The sequence below is a fragment of the Peromyscus leucopus genome, chromosome 7, assembly GCF_004664715.2.
Source record: "Peromyscus leucopus breed LL Stock chromosome 7, UCI_PerLeu_2.1, whole genome shotgun sequence".
NCBI lineage: Eukaryota > Metazoa > Chordata > Mammalia > Rodentia > Cricetidae > Peromyscus > Peromyscus leucopus.
The window spans coordinates 85,893,409-85,911,033 of NC_051069.1; the positions used below are offsets into that span (position 1 = coordinate 85,893,409).

The 17,625-nt window shown below is 45.6% G+C and overlaps 1 protein-coding gene across 1 annotated transcript in view; it reads right to left on the reverse strand.

Annotated features, from left to right (window-relative positions):
- Nucleotides 1-1,009: 1,009 nt before the first annotated feature.
- The window catches only part of Clstn2 (calsyntenin 2), a 611,344-nt gene continuing 594,728 nt past the window's right edge, over nt 1,010-17,625 (reverse strand). Inside the window, exons 23-28 of the mRNA XM_028866060.1 lie at nt 15,215-15,385; nt 14,609-14,754; nt 14,375-14,498; nt 13,438-13,622; nt 11,469-11,626; nt 1,010-2,345 (exon numbers count right to left, since the gene is read on the reverse strand). Coding sequence (XP_028721893.1) covers nt 2,285-2,345; nt 11,469-11,626; nt 13,438-13,622; nt 14,375-14,498; nt 14,609-14,754; nt 15,215-15,385 — 845 coding nt within the window. The 3' untranslated portion in view covers nt 1,010-2,284. The remainder of the gene's footprint in view (nt 2,346-11,468; nt 11,627-13,437; nt 13,623-14,374; nt 14,499-14,608; nt 14,755-15,214; nt 15,386-17,625) is intronic.

Below are 17,625 nucleotides of genomic sequence, written 5' to 3' on the forward strand. Positions count from 1 at the left end.
AAAGAAAAGGAACTAGGAGGGAAAGTTGGGTAATGACAGCATCTAGACTCTCAGGGGAGTGCTCTGGACGGCCACTGGCTCTCGATGATGAGATGGAGCCTAGCACTATGAGCTCCTGTGCAAAGGTGGCCCTGAACGTCACCTGGATCTATGGGCAGGTCAGCATGGGGGGAAAGGAATGGCTCAAGGGAGGGGAAGGGCCATGTAGTGGAACATTTGTGTAAGTATGCACAATGTGTTGCATTTGTTTATGTAAAGATGTGTTGCTGTTTCACCTTGCCTGCCTAAGGCACTTGATTGGTCTAATAAACAGCTGAATGGCCAATAGTGAGGGGGGAGATATAGGTGGGACTTCTAGTCAGGGAGAGTAAGTAGGAAGAGGAATTTAGGCTAGAAGAAGAAAGAAAAAGAGACTCAAGGGAGACAAAGGGAGCCAACCAGACAGACATGGAGGAGGCAGGAAAGTAGGACATACAGAATGAAAGGTAAAAAAACCCTGAGGCAAAGCATAGATGAATAGAAACAGGTTATATGAAGTTAAAAGAGCTAGTGGGACAAGCCTACTCTAAGGCCAGGCATTTTTAGTTAATAATAAGTCTCCATGTCTTTATTTGGGAGTTGGTTGGTGGCCCTAAGAAAATTCCAATTACAGGGCCATGATCACAACTGCTTGTGTGAGGAAGCATCCTGGATTCCTCTGGGTCTCAGGGTTACCAGGAAGAATAGCCTACTTTAGGGTTCATAGCTCCCATAACTTGCTGGGCCTCAATAAATGCCTCCTCTGACTCAGATCATGTTTCTAGTTGTCTCCAATGGCAATACTGCCAGGCTCAGCTCTCATAGAACAGGAGGCCTGGAAGGAAGCCTCATGGGGTCCACCATGGTCATATTCACCACGTTTCTCTCACCGTGTGGATATAGGACCGAGCCCCAGAGATGCTGATCCCGTCCAGTTTGCAGTCTCTCATCCCACCACGAGTGTGAACAATAAAAACCCTCTGAAGTCATCTTTACTGTGAAATTCTAAAATCATATTTATTCACCAATTCACAGAAGTGTCATCACGACCACCAACATGAATCAGTTTGTAGGCATTTACAAGCCAAGGCTGAAAATAAATATCTGTCTGTGTTGAATAGGCATTTAACAAATTGCTCAGAAACTGCAGGAATCGAAATTGTTAGAAATTTAAAGTTTGGGATTCAGGCATGAGAAGATCACAGTCATGGGAAGAAACTCAACCGATTCCCCAAGAGGTTCTTTTCCTATGAAATCTTTATGTACACGTACACTCTTGGCCTCCTTCACTCTGCATCAGTTAGAATCTAGTAGGGCAATTAGGCAGGGAGAGGGTGCCAAGGAGAGGGGTGGAGGGTAAGGTTTTTCTCTGGTCTCCTGTGACTGACTGAGCAGCATTATTGACCGACAACATAATGCACTGTTCTGAAGTTAGATTCAATTTTCTATAAATTCATACGTCCTCCTAATAAGACATTTCAAGGTTTGCATTGGATCAGACTCATACACACACAGTAGCATAGTTACCAAATAAATACATTTGTAGACTAAGAGATTCATTCTTGGAAGCAGCTCAAGAGGCTCAGAACACATATGCCAAGGACACGCTGGACAATCCCCAGGTGAAGCTGGCTCCAGGTAAAGACACTCCAGCTGCTCGGACCTAATGGCCACTGCCCAGTAAGGAGCAGGTAGAAGGGGGTTCCATATAATGAGGCTGCTTTTTCTCTCTGCAGGGTGGAGCCCAGAGAGGCTCCAGTAGAGCAAACAGCTTGTTTATCTTAGGCCTTTCCCACACACTGAGGTTGAGGAGCTGGAAACATACAGGCTTCTCACACAAGGTTTTTAAATGGTGACATCATCTCCAGAGATGGGGAGGGAAGGGCCTGAGATTGGCTGAACCCAGAACCTTTATATTTAGTCCCAGCATCATGACTGAGGATGACAGACTCAACAGTATCTATCAGGTACTTAGGGAAAGGCAGAGGCAATGGTAGGGTGGGCAGACTCTACCAGGTAATGTTGTGGGTGTTGTTCAGATAGGTTCAAAATGTGTTCAAGCCACTGTGTGCCACGTTGCCACTGTTCACTGCTGGAGAACCAGACCCAGTGTCTGCAGCTGTCTGGCTACTGCATGGACTGTGGGAATTCACAAAGGCTTCTCTAAGCTAGGAGAAGTGTGTGCTCAACCTGCTTCTATATGGCTCAGTCAATATGGAGGTTAGTGATACACTGAGTCTTCACCAGTAGGGACAAGCTAGGTACTTCACTTCCAAATGTTTACGACTCCTGCTGTGTTCCAGGTACCTCTTCCAGGGCTTTGAGAGCTAAAAACAAATAACAATAAGAATAACCTAAGGCTTCTGGAGAATTAAAATTTATTGGGAATGATGACCTCTCTGTTTTCTATTTCACTTCCATATTATAGATATGTATATATGTATGTACATATATATTATCAGCTTCCCTTCACCTACTTATGTCTGGTATTTTATACTTAAACTCCAATTCCCTAAACTAATGGCCTATCACCTCATGATGATGCCTTCTTACATACATCACAATGCCCATGCAATAACATAACAAGTCCCACTCTAGTAACTATAGGCTTCCTTGGGTACAGCCAGTTTCTGTATAACCTTTCTTCTTTCTCTTCTGTTTCTCCAATCCCCAGCCATGCCTGGCCAGACCAAGGCACCAACAGCTCTTTCTTGGAAGCAGATCCTATGGAAACCTGGTAGGTAGATTGATCTGTCATCTGCTTCAAGTGGCTCTGACTTGCAAAGCAATTGTAGTGACTGCCTCTGTGGTCACATGACTCCACTTGTCCATGATTCCTCTGACATGTGAATCTAAGTGTAAATACAGAGCAGTACTCTTCCTTCTTGGTTGCTCCTCATGTTGTCCTCCTAATCAACTTCTAGTTCACTCTCCAACTCTATCACCTTCTCATTCAACATCTCTTCCCTTCCTTTTCAAGTGATTCACCTGGGTGCCAAATTTAACTTCCTTTCCCCAAAACTCTTCTCTACTTCCACCCTCTGGAGTATGTCTGTGAGAGTGCCATCAATACTCCCACCAGGCTGCCTTTGTATCATGGAGAGTGGGTAGTGGTGAGAGCCACTGCCCAGGATTCCCTGATGGCCAGAAAGGATGCACTGTTGCCTCTGAAGATGGACACATGCATTTTTTTCTCAGCTACGTGACTCATGGATCCAGGTGAATCCCTTAGTCCCCCAAGGAATCCTTTCAGAGGGCAGAGGCTACCTTCTTGTCCACCCCAATCCCTTTCCCACAGGGGTGCTGGAGTCTAGACCTAAAACCTTTGGGTTGATTCTCTGCCTTTGCAAATACATATAACCTCAGCTTTTTTTTTTTTTTTCTGACAGCTCATTCTGCTGGGGAAAAGAACCCTCAATATTTATGTTTGTGCCCACGTCTGTTCCCAAATGCTAAGTATAAAGGGTCCAGGTAACAGAGGTGCATTTCCATTCCCAGATAAAAGAAAACAGACATTAAAGCCAACATGATTTTGTTCCTGTGATTAATACACTCCATCTGCATTCTGGAGTCTCTCATGTCTTCTGCCCTCTTCTCATTAGACTATCGGGATTTGAGCTTCATGGTGATGAATCTTTCCACAGTATATCTGATAAAAGTGGCAAAGAGCTCGGTTTATTAAAATATTAAGGCTCCATTTCCTTAGTCCTGTGACCCATGAAGTAAAACAAATGGGCTCATCAAGGCCTACCGATGCTTGCTTTGGGGAGACATTTTCACTGGTCCTACCTGGGAAAGATTGCTTTGCAAAGAAGTCTCTTCCTGTCATCTGCCATCTGTCCTTCCCCCTTCCACTCTGCTCCCACTCTTGATTTTGCAAACAACAAATGACAGACTAAAACTTGGCTGGGGGAGTCTTTCTCCTCCAGGGCATCTTAACTTCAAACCATACTCATTCTCTGAGGCCAGGTGATCTCTGGGATTCTATTCAGTCTGACATTTGTTGAGCCCATGCTGTGCGCCGGATGTAGTGCCGGAGACACATTGGTTGCATCCTTAGTGCAGGACCAGGATCCTGGGACACATCAGTTACTCTTCTTGCCTTAGGGAGGTGGCAAATGGAGGTGAGGAAAGTTGGAGGGTCTAAACTAGTTCCATACAGTCATGTTTTTTAGGGTACTCTGAGAAGGTAGACTTGGCTCTTGGGGGGTGGCTCTTCCTCAGGGTATACCAAGTCAATGGTTCAGAAGTACCAGTTTGCAAATTCTGCTTGTTGACTCTATCACGTGTCCCTCTTCTGCATGGGTGACATTCTACTACTCACTCAATGCCCCTGCTATCCTGCCTGGATCCGATCTGCCCCAAGAGCCAACTGTCTCCTTGTCCTGCATGAACAAATGTGCCACCGAGAGTCCTGCTTCCAGGACCACTGTCCATCGCTTTCTGTTTTGTCCCTACGCAGGCTTTTGTAATACATGGCTGGTGTGTAAGGAAAACACAGAAAATTGCCTTAAGTCTTGGCAAAGAAGTGTTGCCAGCAGGGGCTTCACTCAGAGAGGCCAGGCTGTAAAAGAAAATGTCCTCTATTTGGTTTTCTCATGCTTCTCAGATAAATGGCAGGCATGTCCTACATTTTCTTTTCTGTTCTCTCTTTTTCCCCCCTTTTCTTCTATGTAATGAAAAAAGCAGATTCTAAGTTCTTAGAGATGTGCGTTCTCACCGTGGTCTCTGTGCTGGTCTCAGGCTCCCTTTGGAGTCCTTAGGGGCTCAGTGAACTGTCTGTCAGGAAGGACCTGTTCTGAGCAGGAAGGGTTGGGTTTACAGAAAATATAACTGGTTCTCCTAGCTTCTGTGCTGGTCATTTCTCTTCTGTGCTCTGACCTCTGATCTTGACCTTGAGATCCCGATAAGAGGTTAGACTTAGGCCATAGGCAAGGTGACTGAGAAAACACCAAGGAGTTCCAGCTGATACCATAGTGATTTTATACCATAGTGATCTCATACCATAGTGATCTTACTCCATAAGTCAGGCCTTGGGTATCTGGTAGTTCGAGGAAATGGTTGGGAACTAGAGCCTACATAGACCACGGGAATGATATTCCCACTGTACATGAAGCTGCAGCCTCAACTTTTTTCTTCTTTCTAATTTTAGGAACATGGGTTACTGTCCTTCCAAGAGAAGCAATCCATTCCCCCATCCAATTTAGTGTTTGAATTGTGACTGCATTCCCCAGTCTCGCTACAAATGAATAGAGCTGCAGTAACCTGGGAGTGTCCTTGAATGACCCTGCTCTCCAGGATGCGTGCTGTGAGCAAAGCAGCTTCCTAGTGGCCCCGGCTCATGGCTGCAGGCTCACCACTTCCACATAAAACATGGCTTTGAAGGAGGCTACTAAATGCACAAGAACTGGGCAGGTGGCCTCCCTGGGGCTGGGTGATTTCAATACAACACTCCCAGGCAGTGTCTGTCACTACTGTAGAAGGGGCACATGGGCAGGAGTCATCTCACATCCCAGCAGAGGAGAGCAATTGGAATTGGGAGCAGGTTCTTTGAAATTATTGCTTCAGGGGTGTGAACTGGGGCCCTGCTCTGTTTCCCTCTGTCACTGGTTATTTTCTCTGGTTTGTTAGCAGCAGCACCTCCAAGTGCCAGCAGAGGCTGGGCTCATCCTCCACAGCAATGGTTCTCAAACCCTGACCTGCCTGAGCATCGGACTGCTGCAAAAGCACACCTTGCTGAGCCTCACTAGTTCCCAGGTGCTGCTGCTGTTACACTCACCGTGCAAATCACACAGCCAGAGAACCGGAGCTGTGCAATAATGTGAACAAACCTCTGCAGAACCCCCAGAGCTCCATTTTTCACATGCGAACCCTCACATCAGGCTAGCCAGACCCTGGGCTTTGGCTGTCAGCTCCCCACCCTCTTAACCACCGTTCATGACCTGTCTGCTCTGCCTGGTTGCTACTCCTATTTAAGGACTTCCTCTGTCTTTGTTTTTACCAAATCTCAGCTGTCAGTCACATTATTTCTGCATAGAGGGAAAGGTTTTCCTCTATAAGTGACCTGACCATGATAACTAAGGAGTATTTAGGAGCACATTGCTCACTTCCCTAAGGATCTTGTTTGTTCATGGAGGCCCTTCAGCACTCCTAGAATCATCCCTACCCTCTGACTTAAAGCAGATGACCGCAAAGCAATTATATTCTACCCTAAACTTCAGCCCCTGACAGTCCTAACTGCTTGTGGACAGCTTCTGGTACTACACGACCAGCGATCCTCATGGGCAAGGCTCTAGTTCGTTCATTCATTCATTCATTCATTCATTCATTCATTCATTCTCTCTTCCTGTTTTCTGGCTTAGTCTAGCACACCTGGGTGAGGACTTGCTGACTTCGTTGAAAATAGCTGCAGAGACTCCTATTCGCTAATTGACTGAACACAGCAGCTATCTGTTCTTTGAGATGCTTGTGGAGGTCATTTCTGCCTCTTTTTGTTACCATGGGACAAAGTCAAGCTGGGCTCCTAATCCGTAGCTGCTGGAAAACCAGCTCTCGTTCTCTAACTAGTGTCAGAAGGAAGATAATGCAAGACAAATGTACAAAGTAAAACTAATAAAGACAGTCAAATGAGGGTGCTGCAGTTGACTTCAAACTGGCCTTGATCATTTCCTCTCCCTACAGCTGGACAACCGAAAGTGGTTACATGAAAATTAAACCATGCCAAGGGCTTTGGCTTGTCAGCCTCCATAAATGTCTGGCACACAGAGAGAAGCCTGTGCCATCACAACTGCCTGAGCACATTGCAGGAGGCTTCTGGGATCCCTCCAGGGGCTCCATGTTATATGAACATCATCTACTATTCACTACTCTTTTAAAGAATTAGATTTATTCCCTCCCCCCCTTTTTTTTTTTGCAAAGCCTATCCGGTTAATTTAAATGGGGAAGATGATTAACAAAAAGTACTCCTTTCTTTGCCGTTAATATTGAGTCATGGAGGCAAGAAGACTGTTAATTTTGAAGTGTGCTGGGTAGGGCTTTCTGCTGATTGTGTTGCTATTGATTGGAACAGCCACAAGTCTTTAGGATCATTTTTAGAGCGAAGACATGAACAGGGCTGAAATGAAAATCAGTCCCAGATAATGAACACTTCTGCTTGGAAATCATTACGGACTGAGCCCTGCTGGGAAGGTGCTGAGCCTGGGGAGTTAGTTCTTGCCTCAGCAGAGGAGGGAGTTGTGCTCAGTGATTAGCCAGTTCACTGGGCCCAAGGCATCCAACCCTCAGGAATATTTGTCTGATTTCATCAATTCAGAAATAACAAGTGGGGTTTTTGTTGGTTCACTTATTTATTTACTTTTCATTTCCTCCAATCTCCAGTGAATTTCTAAGAGAGATTTCAGGAAAGACCCTAGACTCTTCCAGCTGTTCAATTCAAGGCAATGACCACCAGGGAGCTGATGGATGGGCACACTGGTATAGTTTGTTTCCTTCCGGGAAATGGAGGGGTGCTTTCTGTGTATTGTGGGTAAGAGTCTGCTTCACATGGATCTGCTTGGTGGCTAGTTTTCTAGATGTCTTGCAGTCTAAGCTTTGAGTGGAAAAGTGAGAAATAGAGTAAAAAGTTCATTACATGAATCGAATTCAATGAGTTCAAATTTCCTCTTTTTTTTTCACTATCATATCAATTTTACTGGAAAGTAGATGGAGAAACTAACTGGGATTTCCCTTTGTTTGGGTGTTGTTTGTGGCTGCTTTCATGCCATGAGGTGGTGGTGTTCAGTATGAGTGACAGAGAACAAATGGCTTACCGCCCTAAGTCTTTCTTTTCTAGATCTTTCCAAATAAAATTTGTTGATCTCTGATGCACGGGAAGAGGGCACTGATTTCTAGCAGTGGTTGCTTCCCTGGAGACTCAGGGTCCCTGGAAGACACACTCACTTGCTAACTTTAGAGACTTTGGTCTCCACTGAGCATGGCGGGACAGTTGGCTAGTTCAAGAAAGTTCTCACAGGAAGTGTTGCCACAGAAATCACAGGTGTGGTATCTCTGTGACTTGGGGCCTTGGTCAGACTTACAGAAATTGTTTAAATCTGTTAGAATATTCTCAGCATTCCTCGCAAGACTTCTCCAGTGGGTTTAATGGCTTTACTCCAGTGGGGTAACCCGCACTATGCTGGTCTCTTCTGACCTCACCCTCACTTTTCTCATCCTCTCCGAGTTACCTGAGAATGGCAGCCTACCTATTTTCAAGCTCTGAATAGCAGACTCAGGTTGTCCATTTGGCCAGCTAAGCAATGGACTGGTCTGTGGCCAAACCAGTCAGCTGCTTCTCCTAGCACCGAGTCTGCCTCTGTTTGACTGCTCAACTCTTCCTGAGAAGTCACATGGTGTCCAGATCATCTGGGAGTTTTGGTTTCAAAATACCATCATCCTACAGAGCCTGGGAAATGCCAGTGTGATTCCTATCTTGCACTCATTGGTCAGAATATCTGGTGGGAGGCATCACCTACCACTCACCTGGATACCTGCTCAAGCCTGTTATTTTATAACCACTCCCCACCTTGATCTCACCCAAGGTAACAAAGTGAGTGTTGGGAACAGGATTAAAAACTTGTGGTCCCAGTTGCATCATTTAGATGCCTCAGCTTTGGAGCTTGTGCACTGAAGGAGGAGGGAGAGGCTTTGGTTTCTTGTTATCACCATTTCCTTGCAAATAAGTCCAGCCACCAAATCCCTCCTGCAATGACACATCTTTGCTGGCTTATCCAAATGCTTCCCAACTTCCATCTGCTAACCCCCCCCCAAAAAAAACCATAAAGGTCTTCTAATACCCCAAATGGTTCTCCTAACCATGAATGAGTAATGCAGCCACAAGAGGTAGCCCAGGGGCATGAGAACGGCTTTCCACCCAATTGGAACTGAAAAGCCAGAGCAGAGAAAAGTACTCTCTCATAAACCCTAGGCTTAAATATTTGCAATCAAAATCTCATTCAAAAAGGATTGGTTTTAAACATACAAAGTGTTCCCTTTACTGCCATAATTTTGGGAGAATTCAGTAGCTCCTAAATGCCTGACTGAAGAACGTCTTTTTTATTTAAATAATGGGATTGTGAAGCCCAACTGGCCCTGTAGATTTCCCCCTTATAAATGTGCGGAAATAGCGTGACAGAAAAGGGGGCACTTGATTGAGGTAATTCATGGGAGATGTGTCTATTTCCTTCCCATGAATGTAAAACCTCAAGTTTCTTCCAAGAGAGAAAAATGAGGGCACTGATGGCACTGGTAATGTGTCCCTCTTCTTCCTGTGTCTTCCGCCTCTTTTCTCTTGTGTAATTCCCATGCCTGCTTGTGTCCCTTCTATAACTCTCAAGTCCTCTGCGGGGAAAGGTCTGTCTCATTCAGCTTCATCCCATTCCCACTGCTTGCTGGTAGAGTGTTTAGCACATAGCGGGTGGTCAGAAACACATGTTAATATGAACATAAGTAGAACCATGGACCAGGAGCAGAGGGTAATCTGTACCTCTGAAATGACTCTGAGCCTCAGTTTACTTATCACAACAATGTACCTAATAATAGGTTTCTCAAATATTTCGCAAGGTTATTTGGAGACTCAAACAATGGGAAGGTATGCACAAAACACTGCAGGAGAAAGAAAAACAGCATAAGGTAGATCTCCCCAGCCAGAAGCTTGGAAAGACCTGGCATGGATCCTCACTGCCTGGAGAACTGAGAAGAGGACCAGAGGACATCAGTTGCAATCACTCCCTGAATGCTCTGTTTGGATGACACGGGGACCATTCAGTATTCAGTTGAACCTGAAAGCTGTGTGACAAGACACCAACTGTGGACGGGGACCAAGCCAGTTCAGGATGGGCTTGGGGCAGAGTGGGATGATGGGGATGGCCTATACAGACTGAGAACAAAGAGGAGCTCAAGGTGTTTGAAACAAACATGTCCTCAAAGCCTTGTGGACCTCTTACAACAGCCTTCATTCTTGCCTGCTATTCTCTAGACCACAAAAGATTGTCCACCAGTTACTATAGCAACAGTTCTCCTCACCAAGTGCCCACGTTAGAATGGAGATGGAAAAGTCTTCCTTATTAAAATAAGAAGAAAGAACAAGAAATTAGGGTTTTGATATATTTGCCCTCTATTCAAAGCATCCCTCCTTTTATGAGAAGAAGAAAGAGGCAGCTGCTATTATTGCAAATATTCTTTGAATTCCTAGCAGTTAAATTTCCCAACTTTCATTGCAGACTGTGAGAGCCCATATTTGTTCTACTACATCTGAAAAATGGTGTTATTTCCTCAAGAGAAAACAGTAACATAGGAGATAAGGGACCACAGGCTGGGTGGTGACAGCCTTGTCAACCTTCAGGCTGCCCTTATCTGGGGGAGTGCAGCCATACCAACCCTGTCCTGTGTCAAAGCAGATTTCTATCTACCATGAAGCCTTGCTGGGTCACCATATTAGTCCTTTCTTTGGCTCTTGGCGACAGCCAAGCCCAAGTTGTCACCTGAGCAGTGCCCATGTGAAGTGCTTCCTGGGCCCTGTGGTTCTGTGTGGTGATAGCCCTGGACAGGGCAGCCCCATGGGTTTAGGCATTATCTAGGCAGGTCTGAACGCTGGTCAGCAAGCCCTTTGATGAGGATCCACTCTACTTAGGGTCTAAGACCAACTAACTTTTGGTTTTGAACTTTTTATACCAGTTTATGTAGTCTCAGAAAGAAGTAAAAGGAAAGACTCTCTGAGCTAGGAACTGCGTGTGTGTGTGTGTGTGTGTGTGTGTGTGTGTGTGTGTGTGTGTCTCGTGTTTGTGCATGTATACATACACTATGAACCTTTCCCTGGAAACTCGATTCTGCCTCAACAAAGGCTTTCTTTTCAATTCTTAAGCCTCAAGACCTTACGTTTATGAGATTCCACTGCCCTCCCTGTATACAGCAACCTGGAGACCAAGCACAGGGAGGCCCTGCTGGTGTAGGTGGAGAAAGGCTCTTTAGTCAAGTTACATACACAGTGAGTTACAACCCAAGGAGTTTGAAAACACTGGGCCTAGGGGGTGGTAAGTGACATAAAGGTGGACCTTCTCCCCTGCAGAAAAGAACAAGGTGTTCAGAACTCTGCAGACTGGGTGGGTGACAGGATTCTGGGTGAGCCCAGGGCAGAAGAAGTGAGGGCTACAGGACAGTGTAACCACCCTGACGTCCTCACTGATGGTGACACTGGGCTTCTGGAACTGCCCCATGGTTGGGACACAGGCAGTGCCTGAAACATAGAGGGCAGATTCCAGAAAGCTGATGGCCTTCCCAGACCTGTCCTAGAGGCAAGTGTGACAGGCTTGGGCATACATTGGGTTGGGCTTTACAAAAGGGGCACACGGGCTGGTCAGCAGACCTGTGGGCACTAGTAGGGGAGGGTGGAATCATCCCACTCTAGCTGGGCTTGCCTCGTGCCACTCTGCCCATGTCTGCCTCTGCCCGTGCCTTCCTCCTCTTCCTCTTCGCTCTCGTCAGAGCCACTGCTGCTGGAGCTCATGCCTTCCTCTGCTTCCTCTTCTTCCTCTCCTTCAGTCTCATCTTCCCCATGCCCTGGTCCTTCATGTTTCTGGATGCCAAGGAGAGGAATGAAATATGCATCAAACGCTGAGCAGGGGCCACTCGGGAGCTCTGTGCAGCGGAGACTTAAGACTCCTGGGCTTCATTTCACTTAAGGCTAAACCCCTTACGCTGCCTAGATAGGATCGCTGGGAAAGACACCTGGTAAGAGGGAAGCTGGAAAGCCAGATAAAGGTCTAAAATAGCAGCAAATCCCAGGACACACAGTCAAGGTAACATATTAGTGTCAATGATGGGATGGGCATTTAAACCAAGAGCATCATCTACTGAATCTTTCAGATCCTTTATATAGAACTTTCAGGTTCTTAACTGTTTGTTTCCCAGGGGCAGAATCATGCTTAATCTTGGGACACCTTTCCATGTGGGAACATCATGTCAGTGGAAATGAAAGGTTGTCTAAGCCAAGGTACGGGTGTGCTGTAATTAAAAACCATTCTTTTGCAAAGGCCAAAGTTTATGCCCTTACTTTCTATGCCTGTCCCCTTCTTCCATAATGTGTGAATTAAAACTGCACCCTAACTTTTCTAGTTCCACTTTCCCATCTCACAGTTTTGTAGTGATTCCAGCATCATCCTTTATCTGGGTTTATGTTTTGAGTTGGCAACTCAGGTCATTAGTGATACATTGCCTTGCGTGGCTACATGGCCCTTTAGATCTTCTTCTATCCACTTCTGTCTTCTCCAAACCATACCCTTTCTCCAAGGCTTCCCTTACTTTAGTCTTCCCTAATGATTGCTGTTACCTCAAATGAATGGCCAACCCCCAAGACCCTACACACTGGAGCCTCAGCAGGAGCTGGCCTTACTAGGTTGGCCCCTTAAAGGCACACTACCATTTGCTCCTCAGATTTCTCTTGCCACCACTTGAGGCTCAGCTCTTTGAGGATGGAAGTGCTGGAGTCCCATACCAGTGTACTTAGAGAAACAGAGCCAAAGTGGCATGCTGGCTGTGAAACGGGAGCAGGAGATGAGCTGCAAGTAAACTGGAATCAGGCAGCATTGATCATCTCTATTATTTCCCTATGACCTTTCCTGATCTTTCTCTGGGCTTGTGTCTTCCAGACTCAGCACCTGTGGGCAAAAGGAATGATAGGCAGATATATAGATCAGGCCCCTGGCATGGTCATGGACGGTTTTTGGGGGCTATCGGCCAACTGAAATCAAGTGAACTTCCGAGTTGTACTGTCTTGAGTTTGAATGCTGGTTGCATGCATTTGAACATGGTACCACTTATCTCTCAGTTCCCACCTTCATAAATAAGAGTGATGCTTCCCACTTCACACAGTGCTTGTATATACAGAACATCTGGTACAGTGTCTAGCTGAAGGGGAGCTTATTAAATGGCAGGTGTTGTTGTTGTGCTTTTGTTTTAACTTATTCCAAGCCTTTAAGTGAGCTCTGTAGGCCACCTAATTTGCACTGTTAGCTAATCAAGAGTTCAATATTGAATTCCTGAGTGTTAGTCAGCTCTAAACTACAGTGTGTGTGTGTATGTGTGTGGGGGTGAGAAATAGATGAGTGACTGCTTACTTTAAGAAAATTCTAGTTATGTTTGTGGGGTAAGAACAACTTGCACATTTTACATTGGAGAACACGATTCACAGGGAAATAGAGCTTGTTCATGTTGAGAGGACTAAAGATGTGCAGGGATGGGACAATCGTGGAAAATGGACTCATTAGACTAGGAAGAGTCTGTCTGGATCTGTATCTAGGCAGAGGAAGAACCAAGCCGATTAGCAGAGGAAGCGCCACCCCCTCCACCCCCGCCCTGCCAGAGCTCCCAGGCCAGAGAAGAGGATACCTCCATAGGGTTGACTGTGATAGTTAGTGCAGAGTCATCCCAGTCCATCTCGGTCTCTTTGGAAGCCTCAGTCTCTTGGAGAAAATGCTGGTGGGCAATTCGGACTCGGTACACACCCATGGCCACAACAAACACTAGCATGCATACGGAGATAATGATGACCACTGTAGCGATGCTCGGGACCACTGAAATAAAACAGGAATCCAAGTAACATGATCAAAGATATAACTCATTCTTCTGAAGGACAGGACATCCATGTTCACAAAAAAAATAAAATAAAATAAAATAAAAAAATAAAAAAAAAATCTTCTCTCCAATTTCCCAGCTGTAGGGTTCTGGGTCCTTACCTCACTTTGTCTAGAATATACTTTTTTTTTTTTTTTATCAAATGTGTATCAGCTGTTATACTCACTTTGCTATGGTAATTGTGAGGAGTAAAGGAAATAGTCTCTGTGAGCTTCCACATAGGCACACAGTAGGCATTTAATAAATGTAGATTCTCTTCTACCCATGGCTTTTCTCCTCAAATTATACAGAAGTTTCCACTGAGAGTTGGGCACTGTAAAATTTAGTAGGGACACAAGTGCTACCAGACGGTGGCACAATATGGCAAGTGCTCAAGCAAAAGCATGGGCAGATAAATCTGAACATGGTAAGTGTGTGAGGGGTCCATGGAAGGCTTCCGAGCTGGCCCTGAAAATGACTAGTAGAATGTCTCAGCCCTTTGCCCCAATCTCTGTCATTATGGATTGCATGAAACTCCTTACTTAGTGGATTGACTCTCTGTTGAAGCAGGGGTGTTCAGAGAAAGGGTCTGTAGTTTCTCCATGGCAGGACTCCCTTCCTCAGCTCTGAGCACCTTCAAATGCTACAACATACTGTCTGCTTGGTGGCTGCTCTTGAGTCCCAGTGTCTGAATTGTGACTGAGTATCCTACCTGAACTGCGCTGGATACTGCTCCGGGACTCAGGGTGGTGGACAGACTGGAGGAAGGGTGGCTGTACAATGAGGTGGTTGACATGTTCCTTCTCAGAGACTTTGACTTCATGGAGGACACTGACCTGGGAAGAACAAGGAGAGATGCAGGTAGGCGGTTGAGATAGTTCTCTGAACGAATGAGGGAATGGGTGGGTGGGTCAGGCCTTCCCTAACAATGGCAGGAAACACTCACCTCCAAGTTGAACTCATTGCTAGTGTAACGCCCATTGAGTTCTGAACACTTGATGCGGAACCTCCGGGTCTCAAGGGAACCGGGGTGCCAGTTGCGGTAACGGAGGTGGTGCAGCACCTGCTCATAGCGGCTCATGGATCCCACACCTGCACCAAGAGACCACACCTACCATCAGGAGGCAAAAGAAGAGGCAGAACTGTGGGCACAGGAGACAGACGGATGCTGTTGGGGTTGTGAATCCAAGGGTGAAAGTCGGAGTGCTTCCGGATGGAAAATGAGCAGAAGCAGAAGTTTCAAAGATTAAAGCAATCCAAAGAATTTCTATATAGGTTAGTGTATGACTGGAATGGCCTCACTCTGCCAAACATGGCTGAGGCCTTTTCTGGGATCAAAATGTGAAATCACTCTTAGTTTCTAAAGATTTCCAGGGAGCAAGGACATAGTACACTTTTCCCAGAGGCTGGAGTCACTCTAGAAAGTAAAATTTAGAAACGTAAGAATTTCCACTTGATCCCTAGGACTGCACGATCACCCCAACCCCAGCTGCCACCATACTCAGCAGTCTGAGAGGACATCACTGAGCAGAGGGCCTGTGTGGGACCTTACCATAGATGGAGTAGCCAGCCGTAGAATTAGTGGCATCCAAGTGTCGCTGGTGGAGCTCACTGTGGTTGAGCTCCAAGCACTCTTGTCTTGGATCCAAGTCCCCTCCAAGCACCAAAATGTCACAGAAATCCAAGTTGTGCAGCATTTCTTCCAAGACTGCCGATTTGGGGGCTGTAGGAAGGAGGGTGCGTGAGAAACACCAGCATCCAGAGCTCTTGCTCACCTTGACACCTCCTCTGTTACTGTTTGCATGTCCAGGTGGGTCAGGAGAAGGGGGTATGCAACCCCATCAGCCACACCCACTGCTCAAACATCAGGCCATCTTCAAGAAGGTGGCGTGAATTAGTGGGGAGAAGGTGTGTGTCTCTGAGAAACTACTCAGTTTCCTCATCTGGGGGACATTATAAGCCATACTCACACAGCTTGCATTTGGGGGCAGCTAAGCGGCTCTTCATCAGACTCTTGTAGCTTTTTTTCATGTGGACAGTGTGTTTGTGCATGCGCATGCGTGTGTTCTCACCAGGCTCTGAGGATCTCAAGGGAAGACACTTCTTTAGAATCTAGCACAGGAACTGCTGTGAAAGCAGTCACCACTATGCTTTGCTCAAATAGAGACGAATAGTTCATTAATCATCACTGGATTCAACAAGATATAAGTGAAAGTTAATTAATAATTGATAAATTAGAGTAAATTAATTAGTTCATATGCTCCCACAGGAGCACATTAGCAAGCTGGTCAGTCTAGTGGTCCTTGCTTGATTTTATAACTCCAGATTTCTCAGGGAAATATCTATGTATTGGAATGTTAGACCATTTGGCAGTCCTAACTGAAAACCCCATTTTACGTGAAAGCTCCTAGGGACTCAGGCCTACCAGTACCAGCACACATTAGTAGTGGCTTTGGATGCGGGGAGAGGGTTGAAATTGTGCTTCTGGAAGAGACAAATGTACGCTGTGTGCCAGGCACAGTGCAAACATAATCTTATCTAGATAAACACTAGTCTTATCCATGTCCCGTCATTGTTGAAATCGATGATCAGAGAAGTAGGAGAGTTGCCCAAATCACACAGAAAGTAAGGGGAGGTATGAGATAGAACGCGTTGTTCTAACTCTATAACTTGGAAACTTGTAACCTCTAAGGCAAGTCTTCATATATTATTGATATATATATATATATATATATTTATATATATATATAAATATTTAAAAAGACATTCAAAGGACAAGTTGATTATTTTAACTAAAAAATTATAGTGGGACCTAAAAGTTTTGTTCTCATTAACTACATATTATTACTTTCTGTATGCCTAATTATTTTTACTGTTAGCCAACCACAATGATTCCATGTGTTGCTAACAATATATAAAAGCACAGTAATCTACATTAACTCTGAGGTCAATCATTAATGGCAGTGGATATGTAATTTCAAATCTCTCCCAGGTAATTTCTAGCTTCCTTTCAGGTGGAGTTAGGTCACCTTCCTCATAATATGGCTGGCAGAGTCACACTAGGCAGATACATGTCCCGGCTGCCATCACATGGCTCTTTCCCTATGGCAGGTTCTTCCATCCCTACTTTTCTGGGTCCGTTGTGTTGAAGGGACTGCTGGGTTATGAGTCCAGAGCAGAATCATCCATGGCTGAGCCCTCCAGGATCTACTGGTCTGGTTTAACAGACAGGCAAGTCACCACTAATAAGCAAATCTTAGTGAGTCGGAGGGAAGCACCAGGAATTAATTAGCAACCCAGCCTGAGAGTCAGGGTGGTGACGAGCAGAACATTTCAGAGCGTTGAATGAAGAGATATTTGCAAACAACCAAAAGCAGGCAGCGGAACAGAGATGGGGACAAAGGAATTAAGTACCGCAGAAGCATGGAAACATGTATGTGGTGGGGTATTAAGTATGTATATGTGTGCTCCTGCATAAATGTGGATGGCTGTGAGGATATGTGTATGTGTGTCAGTGGGGGGCAGAAGATGACCCTGGAACCTGTCACTGTGGCCTGGTAGCAAACACAGTTAACTCGCTCATTTAAGATTCTCATAAAAATGTTATTTCAACAGTAAGTGTAGAAATTTAGAAGTACTAATAATAGCTCTCGGGCACTGGGCTGTGTGCTCTGCACGCACCTCTCATAAATAGAAGGTGAAATGTGGACCCAGTTAACTGCTTTCTCCCACACTGCCCGTGTGTGTGCGCCAGCTGCAGCAAAGCTCCATGCTCTTGGGCTGTGACCACTGAAGTCAGCAGGCCGTACTTTTTCAGTCTGATTTTAGCCACAAATGAGGACAACAGAAGAGGGAAGGTCACATGACTTAATGCACCTTGGCATGTAACTCAGAAACCACCCTGGCTGGCCAGGTGTGAAATACCAACTATTTTTAGGCGTTCAGGAGGTCTGCCCCTTGAGA